This window comes from Xenopus laevis, chromosome 1S (genome assembly GCF_017654675.1).
Source record: "Xenopus laevis strain J_2021 chromosome 1S, Xenopus_laevis_v10.1, whole genome shotgun sequence".
NCBI classification, from domain to species: domain Eukaryota; kingdom Metazoa; phylum Chordata; class Amphibia; order Anura; family Pipidae; genus Xenopus; species Xenopus laevis.
Genome location: NC_054372.1, coordinates 96,553,264 through 96,576,607, shown reverse-complemented (window position 1 = coordinate 96,576,607; position 23,344 = coordinate 96,553,264). Strand labels below are relative to the sequence as shown.

The 23,344-nt window shown below is 36.1% G+C and overlaps 1 protein-coding gene across 2 annotated transcripts in view; it reads right to left on the bottom strand.

The window, feature by feature from the left end:
- The window catches only part of ssbp4.S (single stranded DNA binding protein 4 S homeolog), a 212,243-nt gene that overhangs the window by 170,443 nt on the left and 18,456 nt on the right, over nt 1–23,344 (bottom strand). For both annotated transcript variants that reach the window (XM_041572787.1, NM_001086136.1), the window contains 1 exon segment: nt 2,678–2,750. In XM_041572787.1, the coding sequence (XP_041428721.1) occupies nt 2,678–2,750 (73 nt within the window).

Here is a 23,344-nt window from a genome sequence, read left to right as displayed (position 1 = left end):
CAGTCCTTTTTATTATTATACCAAAAGCTTTGTCATGAAATAGCAGTGATTGGGTGCCCTGTTATTTTTAAATTGGGTCTTGAGTCTGGCTTCTGTTTCTCTTATTACTTAGCTTTGTTGTTGTGTAATACCTTGGGTTATGGTTAGTATTCCTGTTCCTGTCCTGTTTGTTCTGAGTTCAATTTCTAGTCCAGACCTTACTTCCCCTTGTCTTGTGTTTTTGTTATTTTTGTCTATGTAACTAATTTTCTGGTTATTTAACTGGGCCTGGTTTGTCTTCTTATTCTCTGATTACTTCTGACCTTGGCCTGTACTTTCAACTACCCTTTTGTTTTCTACTTTTATATTGATTTGTCTATGTTTCCCTGTTCTGCATTAGACAGCATTTGCTTTATTGTTATACTGTAGCTATCTTCCTTATTTTACAATTTGTATAATTTACAATCCAGTGACTGGTCCAATTGCCATCTTAAAGTCAGAAAGAATTTTTCCCCCTGGAGAGGCTTCAAACAGGGTTTTTTGCCTTCCTCTGGATCAACTAGCAGTTAGGCTAGTTAAATATAGAATTAAAAGGTTGAACTTGATGGACATGTGTCTTTTTTCAACCTAACTATGTTACTTATGTTACAATTAGCCCCATACCAGTCTTGGCGGAAGCTCTATGAACCTTGTGCATTAAGACTTGGCAGTTGCCGAGTGCCCATGTATTAGACGCACAACAAAAGAGGGTGGTTGGGTGCTTAGAGTCCCAGTTTCTTGTACATGTCTTGGTTTTGAATGTATAAGATGCTTTAACACATTTAAAAGGCAAAGCATCAACTTTTGCTTACATATCTTTTAATATACCTCTACCATTCTGCATTGCATCACAAAAATAATTTGTTGATAACATTAGCGTGAAATCAAATTTTGGGATTGACAAAAAAAAAAGCAGTTTTACAAAATAGAATATATATAGAATGACATCCAATTAACATGATCTACTAACATATAGCATAGTAAAAAGATGATCTTTTGTTTTGTTGTTTTGTACCTAACAAGAATTGGAAGAAATCACAAGATAATGACATCTAGGAACTTTACTTGCTGCAAGGCACCAAATTGTGAAAATCCCCAAAGAGCAGTAGATCAAATGATGATCATGCTCTGAAAAGTGCTGTATAAATAAGGGATAACAATAATAGACTAAAGGATCTTTTTAAGAATCCAATCATAACAGCTTTAGCTTTAGGCTTGTGACACATGGGCAGATATGGGGAGATTTAGTCAACTGGCGACTAATCGCCTCTTCTTCTGGGCGAAAATATCCCCGAACTGCCTTTGCATGTCTTCCTGTCTGCTATAATGAAAAGTCGTCTGCGCTAAAGCACACGTCCTCGTGAGGCAACTTCGGGCAACTTCAAAAAACAAAGCACGGCGTGTGCTTTAACACAGATGACTTTTTAATATAGCGGACCGGAAGACACGCAAAGGCAGTTCGGGGAGATTGTTGCCCAGACGAAGAGGCGATTAGTCGCCAAACGCCGAAAACTCCCCGAATCTGCCCATGTGTCACAAGCCTTAGAGAACAGCACTATCATAAAATGGCGTGATAATCCAGACTAGGATTCGTTTCTAGACTTGCAAAAGACTAGCGGAAAAGACAGATAAACACTGAAATCTTTATATCTTTAGTATAGTTTACTAAAGCAAGCACAACAAAACTGAGTGTGAATTTATGCCATTCACAAAGATACTTGCACCAATACATGATGCTAGCAACTTGTGTCACCACCAACCACCTGTGCCTGACCAAGCTGTTAATTAACCCTCGATATTCGACCCTTGGTGAATCGGCCCCTATGTATTATATATATTGGTGGGACTACAAAAGATGGTATAAAATGCAGGAAAGCTTAAATAAAATAAGAAGATGTAAAATTGAGGCTTCACTGTATAAACATTTCACTTTAAACATCTTATGCTCATAGCAACCAATCAGTAATTAATTTTGACCTGTATATTACTAGCAGCAAGAATATGAATGCAAAGACTTAAATCAGTCCCTATTTATGCCAAATATTTCCTATGGACATTTTACTTTCAAGGATCTGCTTCTGAGGTTGGAGGTTAAGGGCAAAGTTTCTTGCTAAAATCATCCTGAGGCCCACAAGTTATATAATGTTTCATACAGCACTTCAGAAAAAGTAGTGCCACTAAAATAAAGTTTAATGGTGGGCTAACAGATTTTAGTCAAAAGCAATGCTGGCAGATAAGGAGCCACACAGCAGCATATTTATATCAAGCCAAGGTTCGACTCTATCTTATCTGTATGTACAACAGGGTGGTAAAGGGGGTTGTTTCAAAGGATTCCATTTTTGAAAAAAAAAATATGTTTATTCAATTGTTTTTATGCAATAGCTAGACAAAACTACCAGCTTAGGACAGATAGGTTTCTCTCTTGCCAGAACTGAATTTCTGCATGCTTTGGTAGGCAGTAAAGTGGAAGAAGTTTTTTTTAAAAAAATCTCCTTTTTTCAGATGCAAATTCCACCCTAAACTTCGTAGTTTGGTTTTTTTTGAACAACTCTTAAAGACACTAGTAAATTTACCAGCACTACAACTCGCTCATTTTGGGCCTTATATCATTTTTCCAAAGAAAGATATAATAACTGATATACATTTAGATGGTCCTTACCTCTGACAGGAATGTCTGTGCAGATTTCTGAGCTCCTACATGTAGTAAATATTCATACACATATAAAGCTAACCTGAAAAAGAAACAGAAAGATAAAATTAAAAAATATTCATCACATCAAAAAAAAAAAAAAAAGATTTGTAGGTTCGAAAAATATAATATAAATTCATTCCCCATGGTGCATTTACGGCTCAAGATTCAACTCATAACATTTCAACCCTTTTCAAGTATGTCCACTGGGAAGACATTAGAGATACCTACATTAATTACATTACATGTTTAAAGGGATACTGTCATGGGAAAAAAAATTTTTTTCAAAATGAATCAGTTAATAGTGCTGCTCCAGCAGAATTCTGCACTGAAATCCATTTCTCAAAAGAGCAAACAGATTTTTTTATATTCAATTTTGAAATCTGACATGGGGCTAGACATTTTGTCAATTTCCCAGCTGCCCCATGTCATGTGACTTGTGCTCTGATAAACTTCAATCACTCTTTACTGCTGTACTGCAAGTTGGAGTGATTATCACCCCCTCCCTTTTCCCCCCAGCAGCCAAACAAAAGAACAATGGGAAGGTAACCAGATAACAGCTCCCTAACACAAGATAACAGCTGCCTGGTAGATCTAAGAACAACACTCAATCATAAAAACCCATGTCCCACTGAGACTCCTTCAGTTACATTGAGAAGGAGAAACAGCAGCCTGCCAAAAAGCATTACTCTCCTGAAGTGCAGGCACAAGTCACATGACATGGGGCAGCTGGGAAATTGACAAAATGTCTAGCCCCGTGTCAGATTTCAAAATTGAATATAAAAAAATCTGTTTGCTCTTTTGAGAAATGGATTTCAGTGCAGAACTCTGCTGGAGCAGCACTATTAACTGATTCATTTTGAAAAAAATTTTTTTTCCCATGACAGTATCCCTTTAAAGTAAGAGAACAGACGCTCAAGGAGAAGAAGGATTTGACAGTCCAATAAATTATTCCAGGAATTCTAGTGCACAGTAGGGGAAAAGTTTCTTCCTTTGGATCATAAGCTAGATAGAAGATGAATATTAAAACTAAAATACAATTAGATATTATCTACATTAGGAAAATTTCACATTCCCTGACGGGCCTATATATTAGGTGCTGCATTATAAGACCACTCTGGGACACCGATTTACTTACATTTACAGATAGCCTTAAAGGGGTGGTTCACCTTTAACCTTTAACTTTTAGTGTGTCATAAAAGTATTTGCCTTTTTCTTCTAACACTTTGCAGCTTTCAAATGGGGGGTCACTGACCCCCATCTTAAAAAACAAATGCTCTGTAAGGATAGACATGTATTGTTATTACTACTTTAAATGTATTCATTTATTCATGCCTCCATCTATTCATATTTTAGTCAATCATTCATTTCAAATCAATGCATGGTTACTAGGGTAATTTGGACCCTAGTAACCATATTGCGGAAATTGCAAACTGGAGAGCTGTTGAATAAAAAGCTAAATAACTCTAAATAACTAAACTACAAATAGTAAAAACTGAAAACCAATTGCAAATTGTTTCAGAATATCCCTCTCTACATCATACTGAAAGTTAACTGAAAAGTGAACAACCCCCTTTAAGGTAAGACCAAAAAGCTGTTTTATCCTTGAGACCCAATTATTACAACCACAGTGACAAATCACCTGGAAAGGTTCAGTAATTTCCAAATAAAAAGAGTAAAAATGTAATGAGATTCTAAAAGGCAAACTGAGCACCCCATTTTTGCAAAAGGCTGTGTTTTCCTATAGACAACAACTAACACCCCTGCACTAGTCATGCCCATGGTTGCCACCTGTTCGGTTTTGACCCCTACATTTTTGTAAGGGCTGCCTAGGTCAAAACTGCTCACTCACCCTTAGATCGCTGCCTGCCCTCTGTCTGGAGTTAGCGAAGAAGTAAAGGGGCAACTCTAATCATGCCATGCCACCATTCCACCTTCTTATTTTCTAGTATGAATGAATGGTTCCTTTTCAGATCATTGATACTTAACTGGAAATATGTATTACTAGGTATTAGGAGTTAAAAACATTTATTTTCAAAAATGTGTTTTTTATAGTTTATAGTTTAAGGAAACAAAAAAAAAAATCACTGGGAATTCCAATCTGTTAGGCATGCCCCAGTAAGCACAATTTCTAAACATGAACCCCTGTCCTCTTGTTCGCCCAATTTTATGCTAATGAGCAGTGTCCAAACTCTTTCATCACTTTCTTGCAATGGTAACATCGGAGATAGTAAGAATTCACTAGAACTTTGGACACCCAAATGCTTTCGTTCTGTGTTATTATTAACAGGGTTAGGCAGTTTGGTACATTATAGAAAAGTAGGTGGGAAGCCTCTTCAGTATTCCACTGGAACAGAAGGGGTTAATAAAAAAACCAATACATCAGCAAAGTGTTTTCATCTCAATTAACCCAGTTTTGCAAGCATTAAGGGCTAATACAAGAAGGAAGAGCAGTTCATTTCTGTAATAGTCTCACTGGGAAACTGTCCATTAGATGCAGCTTACAGTACAGCGGAAATATATTACAATACAACCACTCACATCTCTTTTCCTTGTAGGATTCGTTAGATTGAAGATTCTCTACCTGTACAAATTTACCAAGTACACTTGGCTACAGTTAATGACACCCGCATAATCAAGCCTAGGCTATTATTAATCATGCATAAAAACAAATGTAATTCTGCTATAATCCTAGAATTTGCACATTTATTCCAAAAATGCCTCTTTCACGTGGATTATACAATATTGCTTATGGCACTTGACCAGTTGGTTGGCACCATGGAATCATTCACTAAATAGTATTGTTAATTAATGCATTTTGATCTAGTTTCCATGTCCATTAATTTACAACATTGTACATTGTCGTATTATTCCCTTACTGAATGCCTGGCGTGTAAATGATCGTGGCATACATCATTTTAGTGAAATTCCTACAAAAACAATGCTGATTCTGAGAGCCGTTTGCTAGCAGAGGATGCTAGGATAGTTGGAGAGTCACAGGTACACAGTTAGAGCTGCATCCCTGTTGCAAATGTCAAACCTGCTCATATATGACACTCAGGGTTACATGCAGTTTCCACATTTACAGGGGGCACCTGTGGCAATTGATTAATAAAAGAGTGCCAGTGTGTGTGGTAGAGGACTGATTACTGAATATTAACACAAAATAATACTTATTTTAGAATGGGAACATTTTCCATTGGGGTTGGAAGCAAAGTACATGCATCATATGAATATATGATATATATAATATATATATATATATAGATATATATATATATATATATATATATATATATATATATCTATATATATATATATATCTATATATATATATATATATATATATATATATATATATATATATATATATATTTGGAAAAACATTCCTTCTACTGAATGACAGTATTTCTTGAGAGAAATTAGTTATTCCAAGCTTTCAGATATAAAAACTGACACTAAATCCCCTGAAGGATAACTCAGTTATGCTACCACAAAATGGTTTTCATGTTACAATCTTATTCATCTGTAGGGTTGCAACCTTTTGCAACATACAATAACAGCAGGGCCGAGGGCCAGTCCCTGAGGGGACGTTCATATGATGTAAGGGCTGGGGTAATGACACAAATGGGCCAGAGTTTATAAGTTGAGCACGGTATGTGGGCTAGAGGGTAGGGATGTCGCGGACTGTTCTGCGGCGAACTTGTTCGCGCGAACATCGGCTGTTCGCGTCCGCCGCAAGTTCGCGAATAGGCGTTCGCGTCAAAATCGTTCGACCATTCGACCATTCGGTCGCTAAAATCGAACGATTTCGCTACATCCCTACTAGAGGGGAGATCAGCAAGGGGATGTGGGTGTGCCAGGGGCATGGCTAGGCTGGTAAAACATGAGCCATGTGGCAACACTATTCATCAGCCACCAACACTGGGGTTGTCAGTGTTTATTCCAGCTGTTTGGAGAATTTAAATGGCAATTCACCTTTAAGTGAATTTATAGAATGTCTGCTTCTAAGCAACTTTTCATCTGGCCTTCATTTTTTCTTTTCTAAAGATTTTGAATTACTTGCCTTCTTCAGACTCTTTCCAGCTTTCAAACAGGGGTTCCTGACCTAATCTAAAAAACAAATGCCATGTAAGGCTACAAATGTATTTTTATTCCTATTTTTTATCACTCATCTTTCTATTCAGACCCTCTCCTATTCATATTCCAGTCTGTTACTCAAATTAATGCATGGTCAAAAGCAGCGGCGATCCTGGGGCTTTTGCAGTCTCAGGCAGCAGTTCAGGGGGCAGCATCGCTAGTGCAAAAGCGCAATAGCACTCTCTGCACTAGCAGAGCCAAATTTAACCCGGAAATTTGGCTCTTAAAGTTTCAAGAGGCGGCTTTTTGCTGGTTCTCACCTTGCTTCATGGCAGGAGCGGGTCTTGGTCAAAAGGAATGAGAAATTAATGAGCAGGCTGGACATTACTGCATTATGGAATCTATATTCCATATTACATTCCTCACTTAGGTAAGATGCTTGATGGTCAAGGTGACAAATAACTGGTAAATTGTGCACAATATTAACATATTAAATTTAAAACTACCAGTAGAATGACTAGAAGTTGCTGTTTTCTACAGCAAAATTAGACCCTCAAAATCCTTGTAGGATTACCTATACCTCTACAGTTTGTAAGTAAAAATATTTGTTTGTTGATCAATGAAGATCAGTTGTAAACTGTCTTGGAATATCACTGTCAACATCTTACTAAAACTTACTGAAAGGTAAAGTAACCTGTTAAAGAACTATACTTCTGGATAGGTGAATTGTGTGGAAGCAGTGCAGAAGATTGGGCTGACAGGTACTTAGGGCAGCTGAGCAAACAAATTTCTGGCAGCAGAAAGACATAAACCTCCCCACTCTTCATGCTTTCACTTGTAACTATACCCACTTTTACAAATGTACGAGGGAGTTAATAGTTTTAATAAATGTTATAGTCTAATAGGATATAAATACATGTACATTAATATATTTAAATATTCTAATTTTAAAAAAAAATGACTAGATTCCAGAAAGCAATGATCCTTTGTCTGTATGTCAGCACATTTTACTGACATGGTGCACCTATAATAAAGTTAGATAGGCATACACTAGGACTAGAAAGCTCAACTAGAGCAAATTCGTACACACCAGCATGTCCTTACGGTAAGTCATTTATCTTTTTAAGGGTTTATACAGGTTTTTGACACCTGGCCAATTAACTCCAACTTTGGCATTAAACAGAGGTTAATGAAGTGTGTGAAAAGCTCACATTTGACTAATTAACTTTTTCATGCAAATGCAGCAACTTTTCTGCCACTGTGGAAAAACAGATGCAGCGTCTCAATATCAATTGCAAAGAGCAGTATGTAAGTAGCGTAATAAAATATCTGAAATAATCGCTGCTATGACATAACAGCAAAGGCGCACCCACAAGCGTTAATATTTTTACCAAAACATATTCTCTATGAATAAAGTCACCCACAATCGTGAGAATGCTTTTCTTTTTGTAAAATCATCAAAAGATTATATCTTTGGTAATTTACTGTTCATGCCTACACAGACTTTAATTCTTTCCCCACTACCTGGCAATTTATACATGGTGATGTCCCGGATTGTTATTCTCCAAAAGCAACCATTATGAGTGGGCTATCTGCAACATCCCATCCTCCTAATACTACTCCCCTCTATTACTGACATTCAGGTTTTTTTTTCGCCTTTCTAGCAAAAGATACACAAAGTATTAAACCCCAAAATGGCCTATACACACCCTTTTAAACATAAGTTCAATGCTGAAATAGTGGTATAAAGGTTTATGCTGAACATACATTTGTATGTTTTATTCAGTCACATGCTGCTTTAAGTTCATATACGCACAAATAAGCAGTTCACTGAGAACTCTTGAGCCTTTCTATGTGAAATGGAGCAACTCATTATACACGGGCTTTTTAATGGACTACTAACTTGTATAGATTGTTCTTGTAAAAACCTAGAAGGTGTACTTTCAAATTCAGATTTTGCCCTGTAAAGGGCAAGAAATAATAAAAACTATAGCGATAGTAACCTCCTCTGATAAAGTGTCCACTAGCATGAAACATGTTAGAAGGGATGAGCTCAGGCACTATGAAGCAATGAGCTACATCTTTCCTTTTGACATGGTAGATTGTTTTGGAACGTTGGGTAAATCTGTGATTGTTTTTTGCACCAAATAAATCAGGTTCTAAACAAGTAAATATATCTTTCTGCTACAAACCACTAAACTGCAAAGCTTTCCTAAATGTAGCACTTTTTATAAAATGTATAAAAAAGCCCCAAAATGTATGTTGATCTCCAGTCATTATACATTTTTGGCAATTAATAATTCTAACAAATTCAAATCAGGTAAATATGCCTTTTTACTCCAAATGACCAAACTGAAAAGCTTTTTTACTATGCTGCTGCCCCCTGGGTATGGTAAAACTCAGTAACGTAACTTGGTGGGGGCGGGCCCTGGTGCGGGCCGTGCAGACGGGCCCGCCCCCACCCTCGTCTGCGTGATTTTTCTCTGCCGCTGCAGCCGACTCCAGCCGGCTGCAGCACGATCTTCCGGGGGGGGGCCCTGCGGGGGTGCGGGCCCTGGCCCATTTGCCCCTGGTAAAACCATTAAATGGGGGGGCCCAGTCTGAAACCTATTAGGGTGAGATATTTTGTGAATTAATATTTTCTGTCTTGGGTACTTATAGCTATATTAGGATGAAATTTAACAACAACCTTTTTATATTTCTGAATCATATATTTAGTGAAGGCCCTGAATATATATTCTAGATCTCAAAATAGAACATAAACACAAAAAGTCTGAAAACCTCTAAATATGAGGATGCGTCATTTAAGATTTACTGCAACTTCTCTATATTTATCATTTCAAAATCTGCTATACTCCCAAATTACTAGTACTGTGGCTTTGTTATATCCAAGCAGAACTCCATCTACTACTACACTTCTACTACACTACAATTTTCTATTCATAAAACAAATCAGCATAAATAATAACAATTTGCAGACAAAAATCTCCTTATCAAAAATATTAATAATGAAAATGTTCTCTGAAAAAGCATCTTGAATATAATATGACATTTGAATATAATATATAATTTAAATAGGAGTTTTGACTCCTTGTGTAAAGGCAAAATCTATTTCTTGGAATTCAGTTAGCATGTTTGTAGAGCATGAAGTTGCTAAGCACATTATATTGGTGGCAAAACAAGAACGCACTTACTATAGAGGAAGCTGACCATGCAGCTCGGGCCCCCCTTTCCCCACTGAGACCACAGGGACTGCTTCCTTTAAAGGGGACCGTCATCCCCAAAAAATATTCCAAATCCTATTATATCACATTAGTCAAGCAAAATTAACTTTAATTACACTGCATAAATTATGAGAATTTTGTTTCCTTCAGTCTGGCTTGTCCTAATTATAGCAAGTAGGTAGGAGCCATTTTGTGGACAAGGCAAGCCTTGCATCATCTCAGAATCTTGTTTGTGCATCAGAATGGAGGACCTGATGTCCATCCCCATGCACTGGCTACACAATTAAATGGTTAAGAGAATGGTGAGGAATGTGGGGAGAGTATTGATATCTAGGAAGTGCTAAATGGAAAGTGAAAGTAACTGCCTGCCCCGCCTCTATGCCTAAGGCATAAAGGAGGGGCAGGTAATATTTGATTGACAGTTGAGATTTTTAAATGTATTTGCAACAGCTATGAATGCTTTAGTAAAAAATAGAATTTGGATTTCATGTTTAATTTAAGAAAGGACTTTTATTATACAGATTTTTATGTCTGGGTGACAGGTCCACTTTAAACCACTGCTTTATATAAATATGTGATGATTCAAGACAATATAAGTTATAAGGTATATAAGTTATATACCTTGAAAATGGTTACTGACAACAAATGCTGTTGCACAACTTTCTAGCAATATCATAATAAATATGAATGTTGGGGCTATTATTTTGAACAAATTTGTTTATGCTTCTGTTTATCTAGGGAACAAAAGTATTTATTTTATTGGAACAGAGATATGCCGATAACTTTTGGTAGTTATAGTCCACAAAAAACATAAAATGAATGGTTGTTATAATTACAGCAGGGGGTATATTATTTTTTATAATACAGAAGTTTTTCTGTGTCATGTGACACAAATCGCTACACAGATTATGACTGATGACATCACTAGGCACCATTTATAAAAGATGTTATTTATAATAATACACAAGTTTCAGTGAGTCATGTCACATCATTTAGCATTACGTATTTTATTAATTTTATTAATTTACAGGAAATTCACAGCTCTTATGTATTATATATAGGGATGCTCCATATCGACTATTTTAGGATTCATCCGAATCCCTAATCCCTCACAAAAGATTTGGCCGAATACCAAACCGAATCAAAATTTGCATATGCATATTAGGAAAACAAGGGGTGAAAAAGAACAACACATGCGGTTTAAGCTTGTTTGTCTGTGTGACGAAAAAGTCACATGATTTTAAGGATTCGGATTTGGTTCAGCCAGGCACTTGGATTCAGCTGAAGCCATATCTTGCAGAAAAAGGCTGAATCTTGAAACACATAGGATTCAGTGTGCATTCCTAAATATAAACCCATGCTACACAACAGCATTGAAAAAAAACTGAGACATACTTTGTTTCTTTCTAAGATATAACTTGTGTTACATTACAAAATATTGTATCCCTTGTAAACTGGCCAAATATTGGAAGTCATCTGATGTCATGTCTCATAAATGGTAAAAAGCTTTCAGCCTAATATCTATATACTGTATATGTTACAATAGGGTATATGTTATTGCCACCCTAGAGCATACAGCAGAGGACACATGCCATGTATAAAATTACCTTTATATGGACCTTGAACACCTTAAAAAAACAAATCATAATATGGAGACATCGCACAGTAAATGTATTCCTGCAGTTGAATATGTCTACCAATATTTGTCTGCCCTTTATTTAAAAACATTTCTTAACAAATAGTGCTTAAAACAATTACAAAAAAAACAGGCAGCTCTTGGTTTTCCTGCTAGAAGTTCCATTTGAGAAGGTCAATAAGACTAGGCGAAGTGACCTCCTTTATTCTTTCATTTGAAATAAGGAGTCCAGAGTAATCTTTATCTGGCAGGGATTGTGTAGGAAGGCCTGCGTTGTTAGATAAATTGGCCCATTTTTTCCCCACTTAGCTGCTTTCCTTGATATTTGACCCTGATGTCAGGTAAGATTCCCTTTTGGTAAGAACTTCACAAATACAATTTAACCCCTGCCACTGGCAATATTTGTTTATAATTCCATGCAGTGGTTGCAGCAATCCATATTGTTCCTTCTCTTAGCCCAGAGAACACATCTTTCATGTGATTTATACTGTTTACTCTTGCTGTTGACTTTGGCTAGTTACAGTTACAGTTGAATTGCTACTCATAAAAAGAAAACATCCAGTCCGGCTCGCTTTGCCTTAATCCCATTACAGGCTGATCTTTAATGATCATAAAATGTCTCCTTTATGTATATACAGTAATTATTATGCCTGACAAATCACTGACAATTATATTGCACTATGCCCTATTCTGTTTTGGGTATAAAATTATTCGGCCCTGCCAGACTTGGTATTCATTTTGCTTACCACAAAAGGTTTTACTTTAGTTCCCATATTTGGTAAAGAAACAGTGGTATAGTTTATCTGACGTACCATAGATACTGCACCATACTTCTGTCACAGGAAAGCATGTTTTTTTTATCAAAAAGCACAAGTAAATAGTGCTGCTCCAGCAGAATGCTGCATTGACATCCATTTTCAAAAGAGCAAACAGATTTTTCATATTTAATTTTAAATTCTGACACTGGGCTAGACATGTTTCCTAGGTGCCCTCGGACATGTGAATTGTGCTCTGATAAACTTCAGTCACTCTTTCCTGCTGTACTGCATGTTGGAGTGATATCAACTGCCTCTCCCTCCCCCCTAGCAGCCTAACAACAGAACGATGTGAAGGTAACTAGATAACAGATCCCTGACACAAGACAAAAGCAACCTGGAAGATATAAAAACAGCACTCAATAGTAAAAATCTATTTCCCACTGTGACCTCTGTAGTTACATTGAGTAGGAGAAAAAATAGCTTATCCGAAAGCAATTCCATCATGCAGCGCTGGCTCATTCTAAAAGCACATGACCAGAACAATGACCTGAGATGGCTGCCTACGCACCAATATCACAGCTAAATAAATTCACTTGATGGTTCAGGCATTAAATTGTATATTGTAGAGTCAATCATTTTTAATGTAAACAGTGTAATTAAGAGATAAAAATGTCACCATAAAAATCACAGAATGACTTTAATTATGAATATCCTTAAATAGTGTAATGGAATCTAACAATGTTTAAAATAATTATGACAACATTAATAGTAAACAACCAGATAGCATGTATTAGTTGCAAACTACAATAAAAGTTACAAGATTTTTATTATAAATTAGTCTTCTCACACTATGATGCTGCCATCCTAAAACTACCATCTAATGCCACTACAAAGACATATTATTTTATTCAAGGTATTAAGACTAGAGCAGTGGTCTTTCCTACTAGTGACTGATAATTGGTCATTGATGTAAAGGAAATATTACAGGATTAATTTTAATAAATGTTGCAGATAAAATTAGACCTGTTTTCTCAGGTTTGGGTAATCGTTAGCCTGGTTTAGAATGTGAGGTTGCTTCATGGTCAGTTTATAGACACGACATGCAGGACTGCCACTTTGCTCATCAAACAAGCCATTGGCAAAGTATAAGCAATTTAATATGAATTAATTAGAATTAGTGATGAGCAAATTTTTTCTCCAGGCATGGATTCGCAGCCAGCTTCTGCATTTCACCATCTGTGAATTTTTTCGCTTAACTGTGGCAAAAGTCCAATGCGACAAAAAAAATCACCAAGGCAAAATTGTCGCAGAGACAAAAAAGTTGCCATAAGAAAAAACACCAATTGACTTTAATGCATTTAGACAAAAAGTCACTGAGATAAAAAAGTCACCAAGACAAAAAAGTTGCCACAAGAAAAATGCCCATTGACTTTAATGCATTTGGAGTGAGAAGAATTTGTCACACATGAAAAAATGTTGGCGCCCATTGACTTTGAATGTGTAGTACTCAGCCAAGTAACTTTTGTGTGTGCATGAGTGTATAAACATATATTTGCCAGGCATTTATTAGAGCTATAAATTGGTCATACAGTAATAATAATAATAATAATAATGATTATTCTTTTTGCCAAGATGTATTACTTTATGGCAAGATTTAAACAACTCCAAATGAAATATTTCCGTGCTTGAATTTAAAAAAAAACATTCTAATGATAGTTAATTATTAAACAAAACAAAAAAGTGCAATAAAAAAACTAAAATAACTCTGTTATTGCCAAGAGTTTTCACTTTACTCCAGCTACAATACAGTTAGGAAGGAAACATGCTGGCGTGGAACAGTTTTTGTAAGCGACACTCCAGGAAATGAGCTTCAGAACTGGCCAGCAATTCTACAACAGTGAAATCCCTGCTTCTGTTTCTGGCATGTGTGTCATTCTCACTATACAAGGAAACAGTGGATAATAATCAAAAGATTGTGCTCCAATTTGCAAAGCTATAAAGGACTGGATCCCTGTATTACATTGGGTTCCAACTACATTCCTAAAGGAATCCTAGCATTTCTGGCTACATGGATATTTCTGCTCAAGCACATGGTCAGTCATTGTTACCAAAATAAGTAATGGATAAGTTTTGTTTGAGTAAGGGGAACACGGAATACCTCCTATCTAAGTAGAAAACGAGTTCATACTAAAATTGTATGTAATCATTGCAACTAGGTCATACTATATAACATATGCTGCTCCACCAAGATATTTGGACACTGGGTCATACAGAAAGCTTCTGAACAAGAGCTTGTAATCCACACATTCTTATGCCAGCCATCCAGATATGATTGCCAAAAATGGAGAGGGAAATTGCTTCACTTTTTGTCACAAAACAAGGAAGTAACAAAATGTTTTCCCCTTCCCACCCCTAATTTGCATATGCACATACGGATTCGAATTCGGTTCAGTATTCGGCCGAATTCGGTGCATCCCTAATAGAAACTGGTGAGTGACCTTAAAGTGATTCAGACATGGACACTTTTCATGTCTATTCACAGGTATCATACCTTTCACACAATTTAAAAGCTCCTTAAATACACTATACTAATATGCACAAAGTCATGTGTGGTCACAAATGCACAGGCACTGGATAGAAAGGGACCTAGCGAGAACCCACATAAGATTCAATCTTCTTTTGCAGTGCATACTTTATTTGCACTTTTCTTCTGTATGCTAATTCGTGAATTCCTAGGGGCCGATTCACTAACTTCGAGTGAAGGATTCGAAGGTAAAAAACTTCGAATTTCGAAGGTTTTTTTGGGCTACTTCGACCTTCGACTACGACTTCGAATCGAAGGATTCGAAGTAAAAATCGTTCGACTATTCGGCCATTTGATAGTCGAAGTACTGTCTCTTTAAAAAAAACTTCGACCCCCTAGTTCGCCATCTAAAAGCTACCGAAGTCAATGTAAGCCTATGGGGAAGGTCCCCATAGGCTTGGCTAACTTTTTTTGATCGAAGGATATTCCTTCGATCGTTGGATTTAAATCCTTTGAATCGTTCAATTCGAAGGATTTAATTGTTCGATCGAAGGAATAATCCTTCGATCGTACGATCGCACTATTTGCGCTAAATCCTTCGACTTCGATATTCGAAGTCGAAGGATTTCAATTCCCAGTCGAATATCGAGGGTTAATTAACCCTCGATATTCGACCCTTAGTGAATCAGCCCCTTAATGTTTGTAAGCAATCCACTATATGTAATGTTTATAAATGACATATATATATACACACACAAACTTACTTTACTGCTTATTTTCAGGTTTAAATGAAATAAGGCTTATTTTATAAAGCCAATTGAAAATGACTTCCACAATAATGTAACATTAATCTTCTTCTACATTCTTGAGTTTCACCTGGGTAGGATTTTGCTGAGAACATTTGATAAAGATACATAACGATAAGATTTACTTTGGGTATTTTAGGTTACGCAACCATTGTTAAATCATAGTATTGATTCTTTGAGCAATGTATCCTCTCGACTTGCACAGTTAGGAAAGGCAGGGGAACAGAACAATAAATTCCTATTAAGAGGTCACACAAGACAAATATTAATAAGTGTAAAAAATATTTTACCAATAGTTTTGTCTAATACAGAGGGGCTGACAAACCAATGAAGGGCTTATTCCATCAATACCTACCACTGAATGTTGCACTGTCAGTGATGGCAGTCTAGAACTTTGCATGAAGCATTTTAGTGGTAGAGTGGTAGAGTCACTGGCATAACTATCTATAGAAGATGCAGAGACTAGTTGCAGGGAGGGGGCTCAAGATCATTGGGTTTGCTTCCACTATAGTTGTATAGAAATGACTACTTCTCAGTCTGAAAAAGAGGGTGGTGGGAACAGGGGCACAAATAGGGTTGCCACCTGTCTGGATTTCCGAACACAAACCAAGCACAATATTTGCACAAAAGAGCAGCAATATGCAGGGCATACAAGTGTTAACAGAAGAGAAGTTCACAATCATTTTCTTAAATATAATTTTAATCTCTAAAAAAAAAAACAAAGCCATGAAGAAGCAAAAATGGCTAAAAATATAATGGAACTTCCGTTTGTATTTTTCTGTAAGCATTGGAAAAATCAAAAGCCATATTTACACCCTATGCATTCAATTCGTGGAAGGCAAATTGCCATCTAAAGCTGTCTCCTGTGGCTCAGAGCTATATTTAATGTTGCTTGTGTTGGTGGAAATAGTCTGTGCAGCCGCAGAGATCACAAAGGAACAGTAGCCGGGAATATTTGATTGTGGACTTTACCCATTCGTTGCTGGGCTATACAGGCTTTTTGCAATGGAGAAGCAACTGCACATCAGTAAAACGCTTGTGTGGTAGTTATTTCATCAAATAATAATGCTAAGCTAACTATTTTGCCATGTAGCTACTGTATGACAAGCATTTAAAATGCAATGTAACAGCATAGGTCAGAAATAATAAACAAAGTAATATAGTGTCTGTGTATTTAAAAACGACCTCCAATTCCTGATTCCATTATCTCATGTAGCATTTAGTTTTATCTTGGTTGACCTTTAGTACCTCTGGGCTTGTACACATTCTATTTTCTCTACTACTCATAAGGTTGCTCAACTACAGTATGTCAATAGTAAAAAAATGAGGCAAGAAGAGGTGGGACCCTTAGTATCAGAGGGAGGTCAATTGGAGAGTAGGAAAAAGGAAACATTTTTAACTGTTGTTTTTTGCCTGTTTACACAACAGAGAAACCAGTTTATGATTTAATAGACCCAATTGTAATCACATAACTATTGATAGATGGGTGACTGAAAAGAGACTAGAACATGTGAACGTAAACAAAAGTCCAGCACTGGATGGTATTCATCCCAGGGTACTAAACTAGCTCAGCTCTGTGAATGCCAAATCTCTTTACTTAATTTTCCAAAAAATGTTGAGGTCTGGCAAGGCGCCAATAGATTGATGAATTGCAAATGTTCTGCCTTTATTAAAAAATGCATACTGATCTCAGCCTGAAAATCTGTTAGTTAGCCTGTTGTTAGCCTGTTAGTTTGACATCAGTTGTAGGAAAGCTTTTGGAGGGGGCAGCTAAGATACAGAAATACATTGCAAATCACAATACTATAATTATGTGCCATAATTCTTTTATGTTTAATAGATTTTGCAAGACTTATTTAATGGCTTTCTATGAGAAGGTGAGCAAAACCCTAGATACTGAGGTGGCAGTGGAGGTGATCTACTTAGACTTTGCAAAAGCATTTGATACAAAAACACACAGAGGGTTACTGGTTAAATTAAGGAATATAGAAGAATCACCGGCACACAGGGATTCAGTTAGCAGGGCAAACCCTTGCAATTCTATTAATGCAGTGCAACGTTTCGGGGCACGCCCCTTTGTCAAGCATCTTACCGACATAAAAATCATGACAGAATCCCTTTAATGTGTATGGGCAGCTTTAGACTATACTCCTATCAAATCCTAGAAGAATAAAGCTACTGTACATACAGAAGAGATATAAACTCCAATTTCCCCTTAAGTGGTATCAGTTACCATAAACAAACTGCATACAATATAATCCTTTTTTACAGAACACACTTGGCATAAGTTCATAACGTTCGTACAACTGAAAGGTACATATAACAGGAATTATCGAGGGACCTGGTGGCATTGAATGATAGAGCAGTGGGATAATAACTAGTAGTTTGTGAAAACTCACTGGCCTGCATGGCAATTTAAGGATTGCACTTACTTTTTTCAATATAGGCACAAATTTCTACAAAAAGCATCTTAGCCTTGTATTTGACTTAAATCATACTTTTGTTCTGTAAAGACAGTGGTTCAGTTATTCCCTAACTGTGAAAGACTAATACAAAACATCATTCACAATTTAAAAGTAAAAAACTGCAGTCATATAGGATTAAGGAAGTAAAGTGGATTATTTAGTCCGATAAATCAGATTTTTTTCTTTTAAAGGGGAATAACACCATTTTTCGTGGAGAAAAAAACCTTGTGATTTAATAAACCTTGGTGGTGTTAAAAGTCAAAATAAAAAAGTACTCCAACTCAGACCTGATGTCCTGAAGATATTCTGATTTGCGCTGGGTTTCCAAAAAAGTTGCAGTATTTGGGCGTCAAATTGGAAAAAGCCGCTTATTTTTTGGGAAAATATTTTGATAAAGGGGTGGGGGGGAATCTGTGTGGATTTAGTCTGAGTCGTTTTCAAAAATTGTGAGTTTTCGGATTTTGATAAATAAACCCCCTAAATATTTATACTGAAAATTTGGCCCTGGATTAATTTGCTTCTTAGGGGCATAGTTCATGTAGCTGGGGAAGGTGAAGGGGCCCACTGTTTCAAAAGTGTCAGGAAGGGTTTTGTTGTCCTTTTAAAGGGTCAGTATATACTTTTCAACATTAGCTCAATGCATTTGCTAAACTTTTTTTTTTTTAAGGAAATGTCTAGAAACTAGAAAATCAAACCACTTTCACATTCCCTGTTCTGCCAAGATATTATTTGCAGAAGAGAAACCTATTACAAAATAGGCTGCAGTTTAGGGGAAGGAGAACGTTTGTAAATACAAAGCTTATTATCTTCTTTTAAACAAACTTCCTTGTTTATAACATTGCGTGAGGTTGGTAAACCAACACTTTTCTATTAGTATTCCATTTGTAGTAGCATAAAATCAGGAAACTATGGATTTTTTAAAAACAATTGTCAGAGTACATTTACAACCAGTGTCATACTGGGCTGCCAGGGGCCCACCAGAAAACCTCAGACCGTGGGCCCACTTTCCAAATTATTATTCCTCCTCTACTCACTTAACCTCTTTATTCTCCAAGTCTTTTATATCTACTTACTGTACTCTATTGTTCCATTATTAATCTTCTTTTTTCCTAAAAAGAAATAGGGAATGACCATAAAATAGACCAAATGGTTAGAAGCAAGAGGGTACTGACACCTCGGCCCAATGGGAGTTTTCCTGGTATCCCGGTGAGCCAGTCCAACATTGTTTCCAACACAAATCCAATGTATTGTGTTCATTTTTAGCAAAGGTGTATTATGTAGCTGTATAAAGCCCCTTTCAGATATAAGAGAGTTTGGTTCATGTGGTTGGGTTGGGGTGAAAGGGGGTAATATATCAGTAGGGATAGGATTTTAATATTCAGTTTAAGGAGGTGTTGGCCCTGCTTAACTGAGAAGGGTTGCAGGGATGAGCAGTGCCTAGAAGTGTATTGTAGATGGATGGGCAAATGTCTTTTACAACATAAATACTGTTACTATGTAAGTAAATATATTTTACCTCAGGTAGCCCTATTAATCAACTTTTCATGTACATTTTTACATAAGCACTATTGTCTTTGCCTCCTAAAAATCAAACAGCAACGTATTACTGCCATGAGAGAAAGAGGCTTTACTGTGAGGACTTCCCCTGGATATACAAACAATTGATGTCTACTAATGTATTATTAAGAGAGTCATTTCAGAGATCTGATTTATGCTCAATGAGTGCTAATTTGCTGGATCAGAGATTCATTTTTCTAGATACTGTAAATGAAAAGACAAAGCTTTAGATGTATCTGGCTACTGTAGATAAACAAGTGCAAATTGCAACTTCAGTCTTCAGTGAAATAATAGAAAGCATCTTTCCTTGCCTAGGGCTTATACCCTTCACTCTTAAATGTAACAACCAATTGGCCCATGTATGATATAGTGAATCATGTACACCCCATTGTACAATATAAGGATATTATAAGTCACAGAGGCGTTTCATGACCACATAAAGTTGGCCTCACTAAGTACTGATTATAACATCACTAAGCAATGTTAATAAGGTTATAATTTACAGGATATTCAGGTATTATGATACTCTCTCCAATCAATATCTGTTTGGGGTTTGGACTTTTCTGTCTAATTAAATTTCTAATAATCTTAAAAATGACTTTAAAGGAATTGTTCAGTGTAAAAATAAAAACTAGGTAAAAAGATAGATGTCCAAAATAAAAAAAAAATGTTTCTAATATAGTTAGTTAGCTAAAAATGTAATGTATAAAGGCTGGAGTGACTGGATGTACTGTATCGATTTAGCCAGTTTTTATTTTTACACTGAACTGTTCCTTTAAAGGAACATCCTAAACAACAATAATCACTACACAACTGCATCCATTTAGCCTTTGGACTGGGCTCACCACTTTACTGCGTTTTGCTCCTGTATCAGAACACCTCTGTTATCTTCTCTGTCAATAATGTCCATCAACTCATAAAGGTTTCCCAATGGAAACATTAAATGGAGTTGTATTAATTATGCATTCTATCAACTATGCAACAATATGCTCTTTCCATGAAACACTTGATATATTTCTAAGGTATAATTAGCCTAAAGAATGCTCATTTAAATATGTTATGCTGTACTAGGACATAAGACTGACGCCAGAAAGCAAATTATTGTCTTATCATCATGAGTCCAATTACCACATGGTTATAAGAAGGTCTTTTTAATAGGTACAGAATAAAAAGTAAATGATATCACAATATACATAGGCAGTAACCAGTGGGTATTGGTTTATAAAACAGTTCTGCCTTTATTTCTATTGAACCAATACTTTCCATGGTGCTTTATAGAGTCATTTGTACCAGTCCATGCTCCAGTGTAGCTTAACATCAAAATTTCTTCTTATAACCAAGAAATACACAATGGTCTATTTCATCAGGAATCTGCCTGTATTTTTATGGAATGTTGTAGGCAACTGGAGTAAAGTGCCCTGAGAAAACCACACAGACATTGGTAGAAATACAGACTCTATAATTAACTTAGCGTCAAATTCATGACAGGCAATAACCACCTTAGTTTTTCTTTAACACCACAGATATTAGATAGATGATAGATAGATAAATAGATAGATGATAGATAGATAGATAGATAGATAGATAGATAGATAGATAGATAGATAGATAGATGATAGATAGATAGATAGATAGATAGATAGATGATGATAGATAGATAGATAGATAGATAGATAGATAGATAGATAGATAGATAGATAGATAGATAGATAGATAGATAGATAGATAGATAGATAGATAGAGAATCCACATGGCTTCATGTCCCAGAATCCCATTCTCTTTAACATGGAACATGCTAAAGGGTCAGTATACCCCCTTTCAACATGATTGCAATGAACAGGCTTGTGCTGAACATACCTTTTGCCTATTTTAATCACAATAAATCTATATACTTTTGTTATTTCTTGAGCTAAACTAGAAAGTTGAAGCTACTCAATGTTTGGTCTTTGCAAGGTAGATAATTAACCAGTTCACCAGATAATCCACCAGTATAATAAAGCAAAACAGTCACAACAAGCAGTGAAGGGAGGGTTTTCTTTTTGTGGATGTAAAATAAGCATTAATTTTTTGTATATTTATTTCTGCCAGTCTGTCAATTCTTTTGGAATCCCAAAGGGGGAGAGGGGTGTTAACTGGCAAGCTAATTATCTACCATGCAAGGCCCAAGCATTGATTAGCTTCAGTTTCCCGTTTCCGTATTTAGCCCAATAAATAACAAAAAACATAGATTTTTAATGATTAAAATAGGCAAAATGTATGTTCGGCAAAAACATATTTTCTGATTGACATTTAACAAAGGATTATACTGCCTTTTTAAGTAAGAAGTTCTTGAATGATAAACTGGTGTATATTTATATATTTATTTGGTTCAGTAGTGTTTATGTCCCCTCCCACTCCTTTTTTTTTACATCAGCCCAACTGAATGAGTTTTTGTCTAAAGGTGTGATATTTAGCATTATTGTTACACAAAGACTTTTAGCTTTATTGTTAACAGAGGACTGAGTCACTGAACCAATCCTCAAGTGACTGATGGAAACCAGAACTGTTGCTTTAAAGCTAATAAACAGTATTAATGTTATGCAAACATATGAAGCAAACAGGTAATGCTAAAATAACATTTGGGGAAAATATGCAACTTGACCTACACAAAGTAGGAAGCTGATGGGTAAAAAATATAATTATACAAACTACAATAGATAATGTATGTCTCTGCATGGTTCACTGGAGGTAGAGAAGTGTTCATATGAATAAGGCTGCAGAATTGTGAATCACTTATGACTGAACAGAACTAATTTGATTTGACATTTGTGGCCTCTTTCTTGCACCTTCACAACAATCCTTATAGAACAGAACTCTTAACCCTTTTCTGACAAACTATATCAAAAACAACTAGAGAGCAGAGGAAAGAGAAACACCATAGCACACAATTAATTAAGATGAGCACAGAATTACAGATCAGGTTTAACAAGATACCCTATAAAACGTATTACAGTCTTTTGCCAACCGAGATCTGCGCCTTCAAAAATGCCCCCAGTAGTTTCCCACTTCACACATAGCATATGCTACGGGCTGCTGGGAGTTATCTTAGTAAACAACTCACAGTATAATGTTTATACAACAAAACAAATCACACAAGGCTGATTACTAATTAAGTAATATTACCCAGCAGCATGGAAATCATTGAATTTTGGTTGAAAAAAAAAACATATCCAAAAAAAGATTGATTGAAATTAAGGTATAATATATTCAGTAATTTTAGTGATAAATTAGGGCAATGACTTAGCAAGCAATGGTCATGTAGCTTTGATCAGTCTATATGGCATGTCAAACAATTCAAACTAACTACTAGTTAGTGAACTAGTGAAATTGCCTTTATGATCCAACATGTATTAGTGTTTTCACTACTCCATCTCCAACTCATGATGAGGTTAGAGCAGATAAACAAAAAACATACTCTTTACTCTGCTATGTTTAAGGAGTATCCAATGCATCAATTCAGTACTCACTCAGCTCTCACATCATCTGCCTCTTTTTTAAAGTTCAACCTGTAAAAGCTGAGGATGGATTGCTTGTAGCCTGTACTAAAA